Source organism: Cuculus canorus, chromosome 8 (genome assembly GCF_017976375.1).
Source record: "Cuculus canorus isolate bCucCan1 chromosome 8, bCucCan1.pri, whole genome shotgun sequence".
Lineage (NCBI taxonomy): Eukaryota > Metazoa > Chordata > Aves > Cuculiformes > Cuculidae > Cuculus > Cuculus canorus.
In genome coordinates this window covers 7,809,785-7,829,421 of record NC_071408.1, presented here as the reverse complement: position 1 = coordinate 7,829,421, position 19,637 = coordinate 7,809,785, and the positions used below count along the sequence as shown (strand labels likewise).

Genomic DNA, 19,637 nt, shown 5'->3' with positions numbered 1-19,637 from the left:
TAAATCAGGGAAGTTTCTCTATTGTTGGAAGATATGATACATTTTTCTCTCCTTTAGATTATGTTGTGTCTGGAAGGGGCTTGCTTTTTTTGTCTTTCCGCCTGATACTGAGATACCTGAGATATTTAGGAAAATTCATCTGGGAAAGCTAAGTAGCACAATACTGAATAATTTTATTTCTGTCTCTCTCAAACATTTACAGATATTTGTGCATGCTAACAGTATTTTACTTAGGGGGAGAAGGACCTGGAAAGTTCTCTGTGTAATATGAATCCATTATATTGTTTATCCCACTTATTACTCTTTCCAGTAACTGGAACATACTTTGGCAGTAAGGACATATATGTTTCCATCATTTGCTGGCCAAGAAGCACATATAGGAAGGGTCAAATGCCTGTAAGGAAGTATGTGGCTGCCAGTCATGAGGCCTTTCTAGGTAGAATCCTTATGTCAACGATTATTTTTGCAGGCTAATAATGAAGCTTCTCTAAAGCTGTGCTATTGGGTTTCTTTTATCTTTTTATACAACAATCAAAGATGTAGAATTTAAATTAAAACTGAAAAATAAGAAAATACAGATTGGTAGTTAACTTCATATACAGAATATCTGTGGTTCATAAATGTCCAGAGTTGTAATCCTAGCTTTAAGCACAGCATATGCTTGAGAAGCTGCATAGATGACAAGAAAGGAAATATGCATTTTGAGTGTAACACTGTGGCAGTTATCTTTCAGAGAATCATAGAATCTTTAAGGTTGGCAAAAACCTCTAAGATCATCAAGTCCAACCATCTGCCCAACACCACCATGTCTACTAAACCATGTCACGAAGTGCCACATCTACATGTTTCTTGAATGTCTCCAGGGATGACGACTCCACCGCTTCCCTGGGCAGCCTGTTCCAATGCTTCATCACACTTTCAGTAAAGAAATTTTTCCTAATATCCAATCTAAACCTTCCCTGGCACAACTTGAGGCCATTTTCTCTTGTCTTATCTCTTGTTACCTGGGATAGAGACCAACACCCACTACATTACAATCTCTTTTCAGGTGTTGTAGAGAGTGATAAGGTCTCCCTTCAGCCTCCTCTTCTCCAGACTAAACAACCCCAGTTCCCTCAGCCACTCCTCATAAGACTTGTGCTCCAGACCCTTCACCAGCTTCATTTCCGTGGACATGATGGAACACGAGCCTTTTAGATGGGGAAATTCCTGGGATGATTTAATGGGTCAAGCAGTATGATATGTTTGGTATTCACAGACCAATTTACCTGTAGACCCCAATACAGTTTGCACATCTGACAGACACTATTTTCCATTTGAAGGTGAATTCCACAGATGCCTTATCTAGGGTAAAACAAAGATTTTTTGTCTACACATGGGATAATTACCTTTGATCATAATTTGTATTTCTTTCTTAGCTCAGAAACCTGGTCCACCAATGTTTATTTGCCAATAAATCTTAAAAATATGTTCAATTTTAATATATATAAGTAAAAAAGATTCAGGGAAAAAAAGCAATAAAAGTGGATAAACTGATTTTTTTTTTTAGTGTTTTACAAGTGATTTTAAATTCTAATGGAAAGTAAGGCAACAGGCTCTTAAAAAGTTTGTAACCGTTTAAAAAGTTCTTAAGGGGGGGGAAATACACAGTAAGTAAACATTGGCTTTGGTTTATTTTACTCTAGCTACTAAATAAAAAGACCTGTCTGAAGTTTCAGGAATGCTGCAATTATTGTACATAGGGTTTGAAAATAAGTACAGTGATTGATAATACATACCTACAGGGAGATATTTGTTCTAATCATTTGCATTAAGTTACGTGTTGGATAAAAGAGAAGTGTGCCAAGGGCCTTTTATCTCTGAAGTTGCTGGCTGTTATGATATTCAATTTGTCTGCTATACGTTAAACAGTTTTAAATATTAAATCCTCAAGAAAAATATTGTTAAATAGAGATTAAGTTGATTCCCATGGAATACAGAAGGAGCAGAAGGTATCCAAGGGGTAAATAAAAATGATAATCCTGATAATTTCCTGTTATGTCATTCTTCTGTCACAAAGGTTATTAATCACTCAGAAAGAAAGTTGAAACTTCAGTCATAACAAAGAGTAACTATTTTAAGGCAAAATAATTCCTATTCTAGTAATTCCTCCTCAGAGAGAGAGTTTCCTCCATCCGTACCTCTCACAGTCATGTATACAATTCCCTCAAATCCTTTAAGCTGTATAGAGAAAGAAGAGATAGAAAGGGATGCAGTAGAATGCAATTATTTCTTGCTGAGCAGCTGTTGGAAGAGTCAGTAGGGTTGGGTGAAGACATACTTAGCAAATTTATATTGCTACTTAAAAGTCAGAATTAGCAGAAAAATTGAGGAAACACCCCAAAAATAACCCAACATTTTCCTCAAAGTCAAGCTTCTGTGAAGTCGGCACAAACATGAGGACATAACTTCAAAAAAATTAACCAGAATGACTTAAATGAAAATAGTTTTCTGGGGGAGGGGGGTTTGTTGTATGTTGAAGGATTGAAAGAGGAAGCTAGTGATCCTCTGAAATTTTTTGCTGAACTCTCCTACACTGATGTGGAATGTCACTACTTCAGTTCCAGCTGAGACCCACTAAGGAGAAAGATGGCTTTGGACTCAGAAAATAAGTCATACAGCTGTCTGTGAAGTCAGTTTACAGGCTAAATCTTAACATTCAGCACTTAGAACAGCAGCATTTCTATCATTTGTAACATCGTTGTACATTTCTTTATTCCTTCAGTGATTAGGTTACCTGACTTAACTGAGTGCACCTCTTTATTTGGAGAAATCTATTACTTTCTTGATAGGCTGTTCTTGTAATTGCTAGGGCCTTAGATTTAGTCTGAAGTCTCTTTCTTCAGTTAGAAGATTACATTCTTTTCTTTTGGGACAGACTTCTGCTTTGTCTTTTGCTGTACAGCCACCATGGGTACGTTTATACCTATACTCAGTTATTTGACTCTTTAGCTAGAAATACGCGTGTTGAAAATAGGCAATTAGAACGGCCCTCAAAATTTAGACAAAGTACTGTGCCACATACAGTTTTAATGATGTGTCCTTCAAAGTCTGGCCAAGCAAAACATAATCTGGTTCTTTTTGAGTTTGTCCCATGTTTTTTGAGTCTCTAAACAGCATTCTTTTTGTTCTATTAACAAGATGTTTTCCATCCTTTAGCTACCACTGCTTCAGTTTCTAAAGTTTGAGGCTGTTGCCTGAAATTTGTCTCCTGCTTAAAAAACTCCTAGTAGTGTCTTGAGTGTTCTGTTTATCTTGTTCAAGATAGCACAGAGTGATTTTTGGTGGTTCCATGGCTCTCCTTGGTAATATTTCTGTATTGTGAACCCTGCTGTATCCTGAGACCACAACAGGCACTGGAAGAAACACATAACACAATGTGTTTTATTCCTACGCACAGGAAATTCCAGAAATGAACTTATTTAGCCATGGCATTTGATTTAAGTGTTTAAAACTTGAAACTGTATGAAAGAGACTTTCCATATGACATTTGATGCTTTTATTAGTGTACATGTAGGAAGCAAATAAAAAGAAATACCTAAGTGTATGCGACCTGTTGGAATTCACAGCAGAGTGTCAGAAGGATTAATATTGTGTACATGCATCACAAAGGCTGTTTTATCTTGGATCATAATGATGGTTTTAGTCATAATAAGCCAATGATTTGATCACAGGAACAGTGAATGTTCCCCAAACTGAATGGAAATTCAAAATGTGGAAATAATGAGCCTGTAGATAAATATAAAGAAGTCTTAGCTTCAGTGACCTACTAGTTGAAGATGCCAAGGTTTCTGCTGGTCCTGAACCCATTCATAACACAACTGCACAAAATCCAGTAACATTGTTGAGGTCATTCACTCCCACTGAAAGCAGAGTTCAGCACTGTCAGAACCACTACTGTAAACAATTAGATGTATCATATTTTCCTGTGCCCTTAGAGAGTACATCTAAACCTCTATGAATTCTTGCATGCACGAGTCAAAAATAGATATTATTATGTGACATTATACTCACCTCCTGATGACCTGATTGTATCTTTGGAAAAAAGCATTACTGCTTCAGTCATATTGCTCTTAACATTTTTGCATGGACCATTTGTTTAGAACCCTCAGAACAAATATTGCTCCTATGAGAAGTATTTCACATTCATTTTAAAAGAGTGTTATATCACAGTGCATCAAATATTCTTCATTGTTTCCAACTGTGTTATTTTAAATTTGTAATGAAACAAAATTTAACAAAATTAAATTCCTGACTATTTCTTTTTAATTTTTTTGTTCCTTGTATTAACTTAAACTTTTCAGGCAGTTCTCCCACCTTTATTCCAATTTTGGCAGTCTGACTATTGCTAACATGACAATATGTTATAGTACACTTGGAAATTTTTATGCATAGATTTTAATCAGATTGACGTGACTCTTTTGATGTAACTTTCCTATGCTGATGATCAATAATTTCTGAGTAAGTAAGCTTGCTGGGTGTCCGGAGATCAGGTAGATCACTGCTGAAAGAAGGAAAGGGCTAACTGAGCATTATAAATGACTGTCTAATTTGCTGTTTCTGTGTATTCAACAAACTTAACATTCCTTGATAAGATTACCTACTGATGCTAAAGCTAAGAGTAATTTTTAGTAGTGCTCTCTGAAAGATCTTCTGTTTTACCTTCAAAAACAAGGAAAAAAATCTTAAGTATTTTCCAAATCTCATGGGAAGTTTGTGTGTTTTATGTGAGGAAATTCTAATTTGGAGTTACATTCAGGAGTGAGTCAAGTGCTAATCTGAGGTTTTATGGCATTGTGCTCAATTAATATGGAAATCAATATGATGACACTAATATATTGAATACAGGCAAGCATTAAGCATCCAGTGCACACAAATGCTTGAGAAGTGAATTATAAACTGTGTATGTGTCTTAAAATAAAAATATGCAGTCTAGAAACTGTACTATTACTAAATGCTAAATTATGAGACCTTCGTTTACACAGCTAAGCACTTGCTCATTGAATTGAATCTATTGATAGCCACTTGATATTAGTGGGACTAATTTGTAAATGCATGTTTATGAAAGATTGACACAGTGTACTTCAAACTTTTACATGTGTTGTTTGAAATTAATCTCTTCTGTATTTTCAAATACATAGCGCAAGAATGGCTGGTTTATGAGTGCTTGCTGCAAAGAAAAGTGTTCTTACAATAGCACACAAAAATTAAAAAAACGAAAAGGGAAAAGATAAAAATAAAAAGGAAAAATTAGTCAGTTGCTGGTACATGGCACTTTGTAAAAGAATTTTGAATTGTATCTGTTGAAGTATGTTTGTAGCTTAAATGTTTGATAAATAGCAGGGATCTTTTTATTCTTTGCCAGCTTTAAGGATTTGTCGCTCCTCATTTAGTACTGTTGGTGTGAACAACAAAACAGTTTTTTATAATAACTTAACAACTAATAGAGTCTTTATGCAGATAATTCCCTAGAGAGACTTTTTTACTTCAAAACTCTCCACATATCAGAGCAATATAATGATTTTTTGGGCACCATGCTGTAAATAAGTATAACAAACAAAACCTGATATATATAACACTCTTATTTAAAACAAATGAAAGCTTTAACTGCACACAGATTCCTAGCAGTAAAATTTGTTAATAAAGGGTTTAGATTTTCATACTAGACATTAACCTGTTTTCATGAAAAAAGTGTCCACATACTTATACACAACATAGGATTCCTTTAAAGAGCCTGAGTGAACGGTTGAAGGTCAAGTGCTACTACTTTGACAGCAGTAGCATTTAACATGCAGACTTCTTCAGATAAGTAACCATCCCTGATATACCAGTGAGCAGAGAAAGTCCATGTCTGCAAGTGCAGAAAGGCCATTCATCCGTGTGCGTACTCCATGAAGAAGACAGCAGCAGCAGAATAAAAGCTTTTAATGACTGACCAAAACTGCTGTGCAGCTAAACTAGAATAGGGAAGCTAGCCCGAAGTCAAACTCCCCCAAAGGCACATAGCATGGATGATGTGCCATCAGTATCCTCTGTTTCATACTGTCCTGTTGAGCTGCGTTACTAGCTGGTGTAGACATAGCCAAAATTGTTCTCTTTATAGTTCACCTTCAGTACTTGCTAGTGACAACCTGAATGTTTAGTGTCAGTCAGAATAAAAAGTAATCTTTAACATAAGTGGACAAAATCAAAAAAATCCAAAAGGTTCCAGGCAAAAGTATTTAGAAGCAACCTTCTAGCTATCAACACCCCAGAAGCGGCCAACTTCCAGCATCAGGAGGAAGTAAAACAAAACAAGAAGAAAAAAATACAAAGAAAGCAAAGAAGTCTTCTATTTTGGAGGCACTTAGTAAAAATCCAGCATTTTTTTTGCAAAAGCTTTTTATTTGGGTTGGTTTGTTTTGCCTTTTTTTAATCTGAAAGAATGGTGATTTGGTGTTTGTTATTTTTTTATAGTGTTTCCAGACTCAATGAACAAAAGTAAATAATTCCATTTTCCCTGTTTCCCTTGCTTAGTTTTGAAAGCAGGACTGAAGGGGAAAAAGAAAGCAATGATCTGGTAATTTGTTGGAGTTCAAGTTCATTTTCAAGCAATGTTCCCAAGAAACAAAGGAATGGTCATTTAACTAAACTGATTCTAATTACATTTAAATTTAACAACGTGGTTTCAAAAGATGCTGCTTGTTACATGAGTTCCAGCAAGTTTTACAGATAGGATTTATTATCATCACCTAATTTAATATTATGCATAATGCATTTAAGTTTTAAAGAGCAGCTGTGAGTTTTCAAAGCTATATGACAATGTAGCAGAGATTGCAGGTCTTTTGTCAAGTAAATAGGATATCCTTGGTCGTGTGTGTGTGTGCACATGCCTCTGTGTGTGTGTGTGTGATGTACACTTGCTGTATACATAATAAAATCTCATCTGCAGCCAAGAATTGCAGTAGACTTTGGTCTGTGAACAGCTATGTTTTGAAGGTTAGAAATTATATTTGGTATACCAACCTATAGTTTCTTAACCAAGCTGAGTATGTGCTACTGTAGCCATGGAGTTTTAAAGAATCAAGAAGACATTGATTTCTATGGAAACCTTGACCTGTACAGAATTCTTTTTCACAATTTATTGCTTTTACAGTGCTTCAGTCTGGCAGGCTCTAAATATCTCTCTTGCTATATTATGCAATGGGCCTGGGTTATGGAATATTATTAAAGGCCCCTGGAATTCTTTAGTCCCTCAGATCTTTGCAGGAAGATTAAATGAATTCTGCAGCAGGTTTTTCTAAATTCTATAGTAATAATAGCCAGGCTGTCTAGACTTGTTCTTTGGAGTCTCTAGTTGTACTGTCACTTAACTAATTAGAGAATGTTGGCACATATACACAGGCTAGGGTTCCTGATGACTTACTGAATACTTAGACTTGAGCCATCATATGAAAATGAAAGATATTGCTGTTTTTTATCCTGAGTATCACCTTTTAGGTAGTCATCTTTAAAATCTAGTTATCCTTTTAAGCACATGAGGTACTCATTTTATCCAGAATGTGAATCAGAAGAATGGTATTTTGCTAGTACTAACCCTCCCACTCTAGTTGTGGGAAGTATTTCTGAACCTTTAATATATAAATTAGTAATTGCTGCATTATTTTTTGGGTTTGTTTGTTTGTTTCTTTGTTTTTTGTTTTTTGTTTTTTTTTTTTTTCCAGGCTGGAAGTAAACCAAGCTTTCTCCTAATGAAATTATTCTAGAAAATATTTTAATTTTACAAGAAACTACAACTTGAGTTGTCAACTCTGATCCAGTCAAATTTTTATATAGCATCCTAGTTATGCAACCACCAAGATCACTTGTTCTTAGAATTCGGGGGTTTTTTTAAAAAATGTTTAGAAAAAATTGTGAAATTTGCTTCGATGGGGCAGATCCTGCAGGGCTTCTCAAGTACTGCTTACCTGCTTTTCCCTGGGCAAAGGTCACTTTCATCTGGCAGATTTATTATTTTATTAAGATTGTTGTGAAAGAAATATCCTGAAACTCTGTTTCTGCAGCTGAACTGTGTGACATTCTTGTAGAACTAGGGCACTAGACCATAAAATTTTACATACTAGAAAAAAACAGTAATTTCAGCACTGATTCTTTCATATAGTGCCCTTCCTGTACTGTAAGAATTCCTACTTTACCTTTTTAATAATGCTGGCAGGTGAATAGTAGAGATATCTTTTATCTGTGGTAGAAACTTTTCGCTGAGTAATGGACTACTTTGTGATAGTACTTCTCAAATACACTATATTTAGAAAGCATTAGTAAGTTAGAAGAAGAAGATAATGTTTTGAGAAGAGAGATCGTATCTAGGACTTTATAGAAAGTAGCAATTAAGGTAATAAGCAGCCATTAACATTTATTGCTTATAATGATAAAATAATTCATTCCCTACTTCTCAGGCCCTCAATGATTCACATCATTGAGAAAACCTGACACCATTTTTAACTGGAGATTTTCCGTGTTCTGATTTATGCTTTGCAATCTTAAGAAAGTCTAAAAGAGTGGAATCAAATATAATGATTACTGCCATGAGGCTGACGAAAGCAATAATAACATCAGGAGAAAGTTAGTAAAATTGAAAAGAGAACTTGGTAGTCTACTGCTTTCCTGAAGATTTGGTCTCCATTGCCTTTTTTTTCAGCTGATTGAAATGTATTCTTGTAGCTCTGTATCCTGGTTCTCCCCACTTGCCATGGCATGCCACAAAGAACCAGGAAGGCTGGCTCATCAGGGACATCAAACGTTTGACTTGTATAACACTTTGACTTGTATCATTTATCAGCTTTGCAAAATTGCCTAAGCAGTCTTTTCTAACAAAGGTGGTCATGACAATTGAATAAAGAAGGAAATAGAATGAATCTATATAGACAGCTGGCTTTTGTACTTTTTTTTTTTCCTATCTGCACTTCTGAGTGCTTCAAGGATGCTCAGGTGTATTTGTAAATTTTACTCTGTTCTGCTGTCTCCTTCCTCAGCTTTGTTCTCCCTTTCTTGCTTTTATCATTATGTCCCCTGACACTTCCCTTTTTTCTGCAAATTTCATGTATGAATAACATCAAATAACATTATGCACATACGCATATGTGTTCAGATACCTCGGTGTTTATTTACAGACCAACTATTAAAATTGTTAATAACCCGTGATTCCATTTATCCATATTTCCTTTTAAAGTTCTTGGGACTTGTGCAAGTAGATCATTAAGTGCCTAATCTTCACTCCAGGTTGTGAAGTAATGCCAAATTAAGGGTCTGTAGTTTATTCACAAAGAACTTCATAAAATTCAATTTCAGTCTCACAAAATAAGGCAGTTAAAATTAAAGAATGTGTTTGTGAAGACTGAAGTTTTTCTGTGAAAATTTTTTAAAAGAGAGTGTAGATTTGTCCAACAAATACCTTAGAATGATAACTAAACCACAATAATAAATTCCACAATATTGTATGTGGAATTTTATGTTCTGAGATGACTGATCTTATGTGAAATGAAAGCCCTTCTCTCACTAGTGAAACGGCACTGCCAACACATCATGTACAAATTCTCAAAGAAGCCATTTAATTAGAGAAAAATAAAAAACAGAAAAAGAAAAACAATACTGGAAATATTTTCATAGCAGATGTTGAAGGAAAAAGAGGAAAGTTAACATTTGAGATGCCAAATGTAAAATCAATCAGTTCCTCAGTAAACTTCTTACACATGAATAGCCAGTAGCAATTTATGTATACTGTCCAAGACTTCTGAGGGCCTCCCCCTACGTGGACCCATGACAGGCAGACAGGCACGGCTGGGAAGTACAGTCAATGGATCAGGAACAGCTTTAACCAATTTAGGGACATCTAAGCCAAGTGGTAACAGCATACTGAGTGCTTCTTGCAAACACACAGTCCAACAAACTCCAGTGCCAAAATTCCATGGAATTCAAGATCAGCACAAAGCAAGCTCCTGAATAGTGGCTATATATTTCTCTGCCTGGCAGGGGGGAGGGTGGTGGTGGGGAGAATGTATCATGCTAAACAGCAGTAGTTTCAGGAACATTTCCAGCATTACTCACACTAGCTGGCACACTGTATGAGTAGTGATCTGTATGGGCATCTCGGAAAGCCATGTGTGTCCAGGGGCATATAGCAAGACAATGAACTTAGCTCAGCAGGATGAGGACAGAGGTTCTACACATCCATCTCTAATGGTTGCTACAAAAGAATTACCTCTTTTGTCTTTCGGTTTCTAATTCTCTCTAACTTACTCTTCTGCTTCACTTAATTTTAATTTTGGCTGGTGAAGGAGAAAGGGCAGAACACTTTGAAAACATTTTGTTGGAGATGGGGGATGCATAGCCCAGGCTGCCGGTGACTGTACACAACCTCTCAAAGCACTCAAACTCTTGCGGGAATCATGCAAGGAAAGAAAGGGGGAATTTCTCTGTAGGTATACAGGTTTTGTAGGAAGATGTGCGAATCAGGAAGCATTAGTGATTTAAGGAAAATAAAAAAGACAGTCGAGAACCACTAGCAGAGCAACAAGCTGCTGCTTTTATAGTATTTCTCAAAGCTTAAAAAAAATATATTCCAACTCTAAATAAATCTGCGACACACATGACTCTATAAAGTAAAATGAATTGAGAGTATTGTAAAAAACAGGTTTGTAATGTATAGCCATTATGTGCTAAGGAAATATATATTTCATATTTTATGTTAAGTAAGTTAGTAAAAAATATTGTAGAACTAGGAAAATTGTGGAAGGTTGTTTGATTTTTTTCTTAGTTTGTGGGGTTTTTGCTTCTTTCTACGGTTCTTCCTTTTGAAAGGAAGGAGTGATATAAATTATTCTTTACTATTTGAAAATATTTTCTAATTTTGTCAGTGTGTTAAAGGCTACTGTTAAAGATGTAAAGCAATTCCTGAAATATTGAGATAATTGTGAATTTTCCTAGCTGTACAATTCCATCAGTCATTGTATTTTCTTTTTGAAGACAAAATGTGCACAGGTATGCTAACAAAGTTATTCCTTTGGCCCCCTTTTTGGTAAAAAAAAAAATTATATTAGAAGTATATAAAAGCTTAAAAATCCTCCTTGTCTTACCTTCCCCCTGGGGAATAATGGGCCATTGAGGTTGATGAGTTTTGACAAAGAGCATGTGCCAAATTTCAACAACCTTATTTTCGTGACAGGATAAGAAGCTCCCGAATGAGGAAATTTATAGTGGAAATGTTGGCAGCAATTTGCCTAACGATGTTTAAGTGGTACCAGTATTTTAAGAAATGCACTGGATACCAGTCAGCTTTCTGTGGAAAATGATAAACATACAGGGTCTCTGTAGGGGATCTCAGCAGAGCCACTTTTATTATCCAGAATAGTGGATCTCTTTACTGTGATGTTGTATTTACATATGGTATACGGGAACAAAGGTGAAAATAATGGTCATTAGCTGTTAAAATTTTTATTTTTATTTTATTTTCTCCCATTTTTGAGAGTACAGATGTGATGTGAGCGCTCAGAATTATATTTTTGATCACTTGCATGCTCAGCTGCATGCCGGTAATAGGAAGTGTCTTGCATTAAATCTTAGGAATTTAAAATGGCTCCCAGTAAAGAAGTAAATAAACAGCAAGAAAATAACAGAGCAGAGGTAACACCTTCCCACCCTCTCCTTTCCTAACTAGAGAGCAATTTAAGCCAGAATTTTGTACCTAGTCTGTTTGGTATTAATTTGCGTTGTTTTGCCATGTGGACAGTAGTTAGGATGTTTTCCAAAATTTAAGTAAATTTTTCCAGACATTAAGTAGCTATGTTATTTATAAGCACAAATGTTTATATAACATGTACCTAGTTGTGTTTTCGGAATAAAAACTCTGTACTTCTTGTGTACGAACTGTAGGCAATGGTTTGTGTTTGTTATTTAATGTGCATATGCTTTCCTGCAGGGTGAGATCCAGCAGTTGTTGATTATTGCTGATCCCAGAGCTGCATATGACTACTGTGAGCATTATAGCCCAGACTGTGATTCCCCAGTGCCCAAGGCTGCTCAGGCTCAAGACCCTCAAGTTGATGAGGTGAGTAATCAGTCATGTATTACTAGATTTATTGCACATTAGTGGTTGTTACCCAAGGACCATTAACAGCTAAATGGCATGCGTAGTTCTAGGCATGAGGGAGAAAGATTGCAGAAGCGCATTCATTTTTGCTGACAACTTATTTATGTCAAACTTTTGAAGGAACTGGTGTTTAAATGTCCAGCACGCTCAACAAAGTCATATTGTAATTCCTTAAAAACTGATAGCGGTATGAGTTTGTTTAGTTGTACCTATTTGCTCTTTCTGTGTATGTTTTTGATTTCACTGATGCTGAGTACCGTCAAATGTCACATTTGAAAGGTATGGGAGCTATGAATATTCTGTAATTACTAACAACTTCTGCTAGAAATGCAATGTATTCTAATGAGCTTTGTGCAGTGTACAAATGCATGCGCACACAAAATTATTTCAGCCAGAGCCACTCATAGGTAAATATAAACAGGGACCAAGTAGAGTTGGATTTGTCTCATTTGTCACTGTAGACAGTTCGCACAGCCATAAGATGAGTAATTCACTATGGTCAAGATATTTCTCAGATGAGACCTCTGAGGGTCAGTTGTATGTGGTGCATACATTCTAAATATTTGCATCAAACACTGTAAAGTAGAAAGGTTTTGCAAAATGTAACTAGTCTTAATTGAACTTGACTCTAGACGGTTAGCATGCACAGAACTGTGTGTGATCTGACTGGTTATTGTTGCTGATTGCTCAAGAGATCACAATTAAAAACTTGCTGACTTGTTCTCATATGCCCACTTTGAGCCAATTTTGAGACAGTGCTTTTCTTAAATACATGATATTTTTATTTGGTTTTACTGTTTATTCAATCTGACTGAAAATTATGTTGTCAAGTGACTGAGATACATATGGCCCAGAACATTTCAAAAGGACTTCCAGATCCATTGCATCAGAGGTACGGTTCAAGATGTCTCAGGTCAATTACACGTGGGCAGAGGCCTTTACACTGTGTTACGGTGTATGGAGTCTGTTCTCTTCTGACGACCCTGTACGACCTTCTCTCTGTGTACCTGGCTATATGGATCTCCATGCGCTATATTCTAAAACAGAACTGATAGAAAGGGTGTTGCTGATGTTTTATGAGAAGAAAATAATAGATAGAAAAATCAAATTAGTATTTTTTTCATTATTACATGTCAAGGAAATGGGAACTTTCCTGGGATTCGCTACTATGTGTCTTAGGACTCTGATTCTTTTTCCTGTATGAAGATTTGGAAGGTTTGGATAGGCTAGTGCTTTTCTACTTTGAAGCAAGACTGAACAATAGCCAGTCTAGTTAGCTGATCTTTGTGGGAAAAGTTTGTTAAAATTATGCCTTTGTCACTTTTCTTGAAGAGGAATATATCTAAATACTTAAAATGGTTTAACTAAGTTGAGAGTTTTGTCACTTCCAAACTCACATCAACTCCTAAGCAAGAGTTAACAATTTTTAGAGACATTGCAAATATTTTCTTGCTCTGGCCACCGCTGATGGCAGTAATGACTCCTGTCCTTTAGTGTAATGCATGTGGGCAAGGCTTGGAGTTCACAGAAATTACTTGGGATCAGACTGCAAGTTCAAAATCTGTTCTAGATAAAGAAGAATAAGTACTTGACTCAATTATTAGTAATGGCTACTGATGAAATATCAGTGTGACTCAGTGTTTCTAAAGGATGTAGAATATGAATAAAAGAGCTCAGAGATTACATTCCTCCCATAATGGATAACCTGCTAAATCTCCTGCTGTCAAATGTTATAGTATATCAAAACTACACTCATTTGTAGATCAAAAGAAAAATAAGCCACATCATAATTATAAAAACTATTTGCACGTTATAGTAATATGCTCATCATAGAGAACTCCCAGTTATATACTGCACATCTATTGAAAACAATCTGTGAGCACCAAACAAATAAAGGGAACCCTAAAATCAAACAATTGGAGCTGTTCTCCTTGGGTAGAGATCATCTGTAGTCTAACGCCGCCACCAATGGAGTCAGCAAATATCATTAAATTCAGCAGCCATTGCAGAAATTGTCTTGGATTTAATGTCTTCTTATATATTTTTCTAAGTCCTATTTTTTTCCCCTGTAATAACACCTACACTTTGTGGGAGCACCTACAGAGAAAAAAAGTCAAATGAAAGATCTTAATTTGTAATGTAACCTATTAAAATGAATTTGAAAAAACTTGAGACAAAAGATTAAAAACATTGAGAACTGCCTTTTCTGTTTCCTTCCTTTTATTGCTCTGAGTGGTGATTGAATAGTTTTGCTTTCTGAACTAAGACACAATTTCCTTGTTGCTATCCGTGAGTTTATGTGTAACTTTGTATGAATATTCCCAGTGAAGTCAATGGTTCTCTTTAACATGCTATGTATTAGTATGTGAAGTAATCACATCAGCAATACTACCAATGTGATGAATATGCAATAGAATAAGTGACTGATTAGCCTAGGATTATAGAATTGCTTGCTAAATGATAAAAAAGCAGCTTGTTAAAGCAGACTGCTTTCTTGTCTTTCACGATGCAGCCTATCAAATCACATAGATTTTCTATTTTAAGGAAGAAAATGTAACAAGTCTTATTTAGGTAGTGGAAGAAGTTGTAGAAGATAGCAATGCCAATTTTTAAACTGTCAATTGCATTAAAGGCATTAAAAGATAAAAATATAATTATAGCCAAGCTACATGGAAAGCAGTGGTTTCACAATACCTGATTTCATGTTTTGAGGACATTACAAGTTCAATAGTGATATCTGATAGAGTTTATAGACATAGACCTTATTAAATCTTCTGATTTCTCAACATATGATATTTGAATGAAAAAAAAAGGCATTGTATGGTAAAGAGAAAGTATCTGACAAGCATATTCAAATCTAATTCCCTTATTTCAGAAATAACTAAACAGAGCACTATGACTGAGTTACCTTTTTGGTGGAGTTTCTTAGGAATCGTGCTAGCAAGTAAAATGGATGCTATTAAAATGCATCAGTCATGATATTGCAGAGCAGTGAACAGTGATGATAACACGACTAAAGGCAATGTTACACACGTACAAGAGAAAGAAAGAAATACAGCACAAACAAAAAGAACTAACAAATATATACTGCAATACAGCCTGCTTGCGTGTGTTACAAAAGAACCTTTCATGTACAGCAGGTTGTCCTCGTCTGTGGGCTTCATCTGCTGTTGTATTAGTGAAAGGAATTTTGGGGGTACATAATTTACCAGACTCGGATACTAACCAAGCTGAAAGCCAACATGAAAAGATTAATGTGTAGCTAGATTGATTTCCTGGTTTGATCTGCTATGTTTTCACACAAACTTTGGGGGTGATAAAGTGAAGAAGGAACACTGGGATAAAGACTAGACAGGGTTTTGTCTTTCGATGTCAGCTTTTGGCTTTAAGCCAGGACAAGCTGAAAATATTTGTTGAACAGTAGCCTCAAAAGATTGTGGTTATTAAAGTGGGGAAACAGTTTGTACATAAGCACTGAAAACAAAACTAACCAAAAAATGCAATGCATGTCTTCATTTGTAAACAAAGGAATAAGAATACAGAGGAGATATTACTTCTCTGTATGCTGTTGGATGAAACATACGCTGGAACGTTACATATAGTCTTGATGTTTAATCACAAATATTGCAAAACTGGAAATGATTAAAATAAACGTTACATAATTGTTGTGACTTTAGGAACTGGAAAAACTTAATGTGTGCGACTTGCTTGCAATAATGACAAAAGCTTGAGATATTGCTGAGTTAGCACATGCAAAGAGCCATCACAGAAGGAAAATATTGTCTGTAGACGAATGGGAGGTGTGTGGAAAAAAAGAAAGTTAGATAATTGCAGATAGGAAACAATCTATTAAATTATTAGGAATAAGCATGGTGTATCTCTAAACATCTTCAAGCCAAGGATAGGTACCTTTCTAAAAGTTTTGGGAAATGCCATTTATACTTTTGTTAGCACAGTTGCATGGTGACTGTAAGAAGTTTTGAAGTCTGAAAGTATACAGGATGGTACCTCCTGGCCTTACATCTCTGAGCCTTTGAATGGCTTAGAGGAAAGAGACAAATTATGTGATTGCAGAGCCTACTAACTTGTGTTTCCAGCACTGACTACAGAGCCCAAAGAAAGTGGTGACTTTTACCAGTGAAATAGTAAATTATGTTTGTGGAGTTGCACTTAGGAAACTGAATAGGATTTCTCTTGTTATCATACACCTTTGTGGTTTCCTGGCAATTTCACAATCTGAGGATGGAGTTATTCTGAAAAGCTGAATGATTTTTAGACTACTAAAAAAAAATCTGGAAAGAAAAGTTTGGTAAGATGATGTTGGTATAAAGGCAAAACTACTTTGTTTAGCTGATTGTAAGCTAAAAGCACTGATTCTTTCCGCAAAGGAACAAACAATCAGATAGCCAGTGTTGTAGTTTTTGCTGGCTTAAATGAGTCCTTTCCTTCTCTGTGCTCAGTTCCTCCCTATTCCATCTTTCCAGTTCAGCTGTTAGAATTGTTTATGCATTTGTTGGGGTCAAAGGTGGAGATTTTCATCTAGACTAAAAGAACCTTGCAAACCATAAAATGGGAAAAATCACAGAATCACAGAATCACAAGGTTGGAAAGGACCCATTGGATCATCGAGTCCAACCATTCCTAACACTCCCTAAACCATGTCCCTAAGCACTTCATCCACCCGTTCCTTAAACACCTCCAGGGAAGGTGACTCGACCACCTCCCTGGGCAGCCTGTTCCAGTAGCCAATGACTCTTACTGTGAAGAATTTTTTTCTGATATCCAACCTGAACCTCCCCTGACGGAGCTTCAGGCCATTCCCTCTAGTCCTGTCCTCTGTCACTTGGGAGAAGAGGCCAGCTCCCTCCTCTCCACAACCTCCTTTCAGGTAGTTGTAGAGAGTAATAAGGTCTCCCCTCAGCCTCCTCTTCTCCAGGCTAAACAACCCCAGCTCTCTCAGCCGCTCCTTGTAAGACTTGTTCTCCAGCCCCCTCACCAGCTTTGTTGGTCTTCTCTGGACACGCTCCAGAGCCTCAACATCCTTCTTGAGGTGAGGGGTCCAGAACTGAACACAGTATTCAAGGTGCGGTCTCACCAGTGCCGAGTACAGAGGGAGAATCACCTCCCTGGACCTGCTGGTGACCCCATTTCTGATACAAGCCAAGATGCCATTGGCCTTCTTGGCCACCTGGGCACACTGATGGAATGTATTGTAGAGATCTTCCATTAAATGAACCTGAGAAAGGACAACACTTCATTGCAACATCCAGAGTGTGGTACTTGCTTTTTAAGATGTTTGGAGTTGTCTCAAGACCTTAAGACCTTGACTTTGCTCTCATATGTAAGTTTACCAGACACTGATTTATAATCAAAGATGCCTTATGTGCTATATTGAGATTTTCTTTTTCTTGTTGCATTTTCCTTTTACATTAGCATCAGATTCAAATTGCAGTTTGGGTGATGCAACACAGAGGATTTCAATGCCGACTTTTGACTTGCAAGTTGCCTTTATCCCTGAACTAAGTGCTGTGTTTACTCTAAATAAAGCTTAGGCGGAATCAAACCATCTCACAATGGGATTCACAAAAGCAGCAAGCTGTTAATAAAGGCAGAGACCTAGCCAGCCTGTAAAGGGAAAACATGTCTACCCTTCTCTGCAGACTTTCTCAGCTGTGCTATTCTGATTCCCATGCCATCCTCCTACCTAACCAAGATCAACCTCCTGCATCCTTTTCCATAACCTCCCCTGTCATATAGGGGGTTAGGTAGCAGCAACCCAAGTATTTCAAGATACAAGCTTTGGACCTGGATCTTGTATTTCCACTACCATTTTAATTATATCAGTCCCTTCCTGGGTCCAAGTAACTATAATGTATGTCTAAACAAAGTTGATTTAACTGGATAGTTCTTGACTATCTTTTGTGTACATGCTCTGCAAAATCTGTTTAATTTCTTATCTGTCACAGTGTTCATGAACACAGTGGCAAATTGGCCATTTGTCTCCTCTTTGGGAGGAAAGGTTCTTTTGTTTTGTTGATTTATTTAAGCTTTTCACTCTGTTCTGCTGATTTTTCAGAGTTTGGTTTTTTTTTTTACACTGTGCTTTAAGATTAATTCAATAATCATTAAGTGTGTTTAATACTGAGTACATAAATAGGTTTTAAGGATCAAATAGGGTGATGAAATTATATTTTAAAGTTATCAGGATTTTTTTCCCTAAGGAAGTTAGGTACCTATGGTTTTCTTATAAATACCTTGTGAATAATTTGGCCTTTATCTTGTTTACAAAACCCTTTCTTCTGTAAATGGAAATGTATTAAATTCAGTTTCAGTTCAATCATGTATGCTTGGCTAGCTCCTCAGAAATTAGAGCAGGGAAAGACCTAGCCAATCTTCATCTTCCTTGACGTTGGTCAGCATATTGCTTGGTTGGTCTAGCTTTTGACAGACCCAGCTATTAGGCTTTCAAATTCTTCTGCAACCCAATAAATCACACCTTCTGACTTCTGCTGAAGAAATAGCTCCCCAAAGGAACTCTGCTTCATTTATTTTGGACCTATCCCGAACTAATAGATTACTTGAAATATTGAAATGTTTGCCTTTAATGAAATGAACTCTGTAAAGTAAAGGTGCAAATGGCCCCCAAATATGTTAGCTTGGGGGCTTCGGGCATCTTTTCAGACTATGTTAGTTTAATGTCCCTTCAGGCATTTGACTGATCAGAAAGACTAGTTTCCTGAAGAATACAGAAAGATAATAATTTTATTTATGTCATTTTTAGGACTGCAGTCAGCTAACTTAGCAGGTGTTAAAAATAGTGATCTTACTAGCTTTTTTTTTCTTTTTCTAGTTTTACTAGTTTATTTCTTAAAACAATTAATGTAATAAAGAACCTTAGCTATCTTGTTATTATTTTGACAGAGGCTGTCTTTGTAGGCTTTTGTTCTTATCTCCTTTTATCTCCTTGCTTTTGTCACTTTTATGAACAATATAGGGACTTTGTAGTAGAAGAGGCCATCCTTTAAATCTTTTAACATTCCTTTTGCCCTAAGATTTGCATCTACATTTCTTTATTTATTTTGCTGCACATGATGTTTTAAACTCTCACTTTACTTGGCATCCTGTATTTCATTACATTTTTCAAAGTGTTAATGGGCCTAGAATGTTTCAAAGTCACCTTTGCCTCTTTAGCTAGCTGCACGATTTAGCATAATCTTTAGGCAATGGAAAAATTGAGCTTATGACAGTTCTTTGATTTAGGATTTAAAGTTTTAATTCCTTATTGGGAAGGGAAAGCAAATATTGCTAAAATCTACATCTTGGAATTGGGGGTGGTAGGTTTTTTAGAGTATGGATAGAAGAAGAACTAATTTTCAAAGTAAGGCTGTTTTCAGAATATTTAAATAATTCCACAGTTGAAATAGGCCTTGTATGCTGCTGGTCTTCTGCTTTTAAAATTCTTCTGATGAAGAAA

The 19,637-nt window shown here is 36.2% G+C and overlaps 1 protein-coding gene across 5 annotated transcripts in view; it reads left to right on the top strand.

Annotated features, from left to right (window-relative positions):
• COL11A1 (collagen type XI alpha 1 chain) overlaps positions 1 to 19,637 on the top strand; it is a 151,534-nt gene that overhangs the window by 22,318 nt on the left and 109,579 nt on the right. For all 5 annotated transcript variants that reach the window (XM_054073371.1, XM_054073373.1, XM_054073369.1 and 2 more), the window contains exon 5: positions 11,993 to 12,121. In XM_054073371.1, coding sequence (XP_053929346.1) covers positions 11,993 to 12,121 — 129 coding nt within the window. The remainder of the gene's footprint in view (positions 1 to 11,992; positions 12,122 to 19,637) is intronic.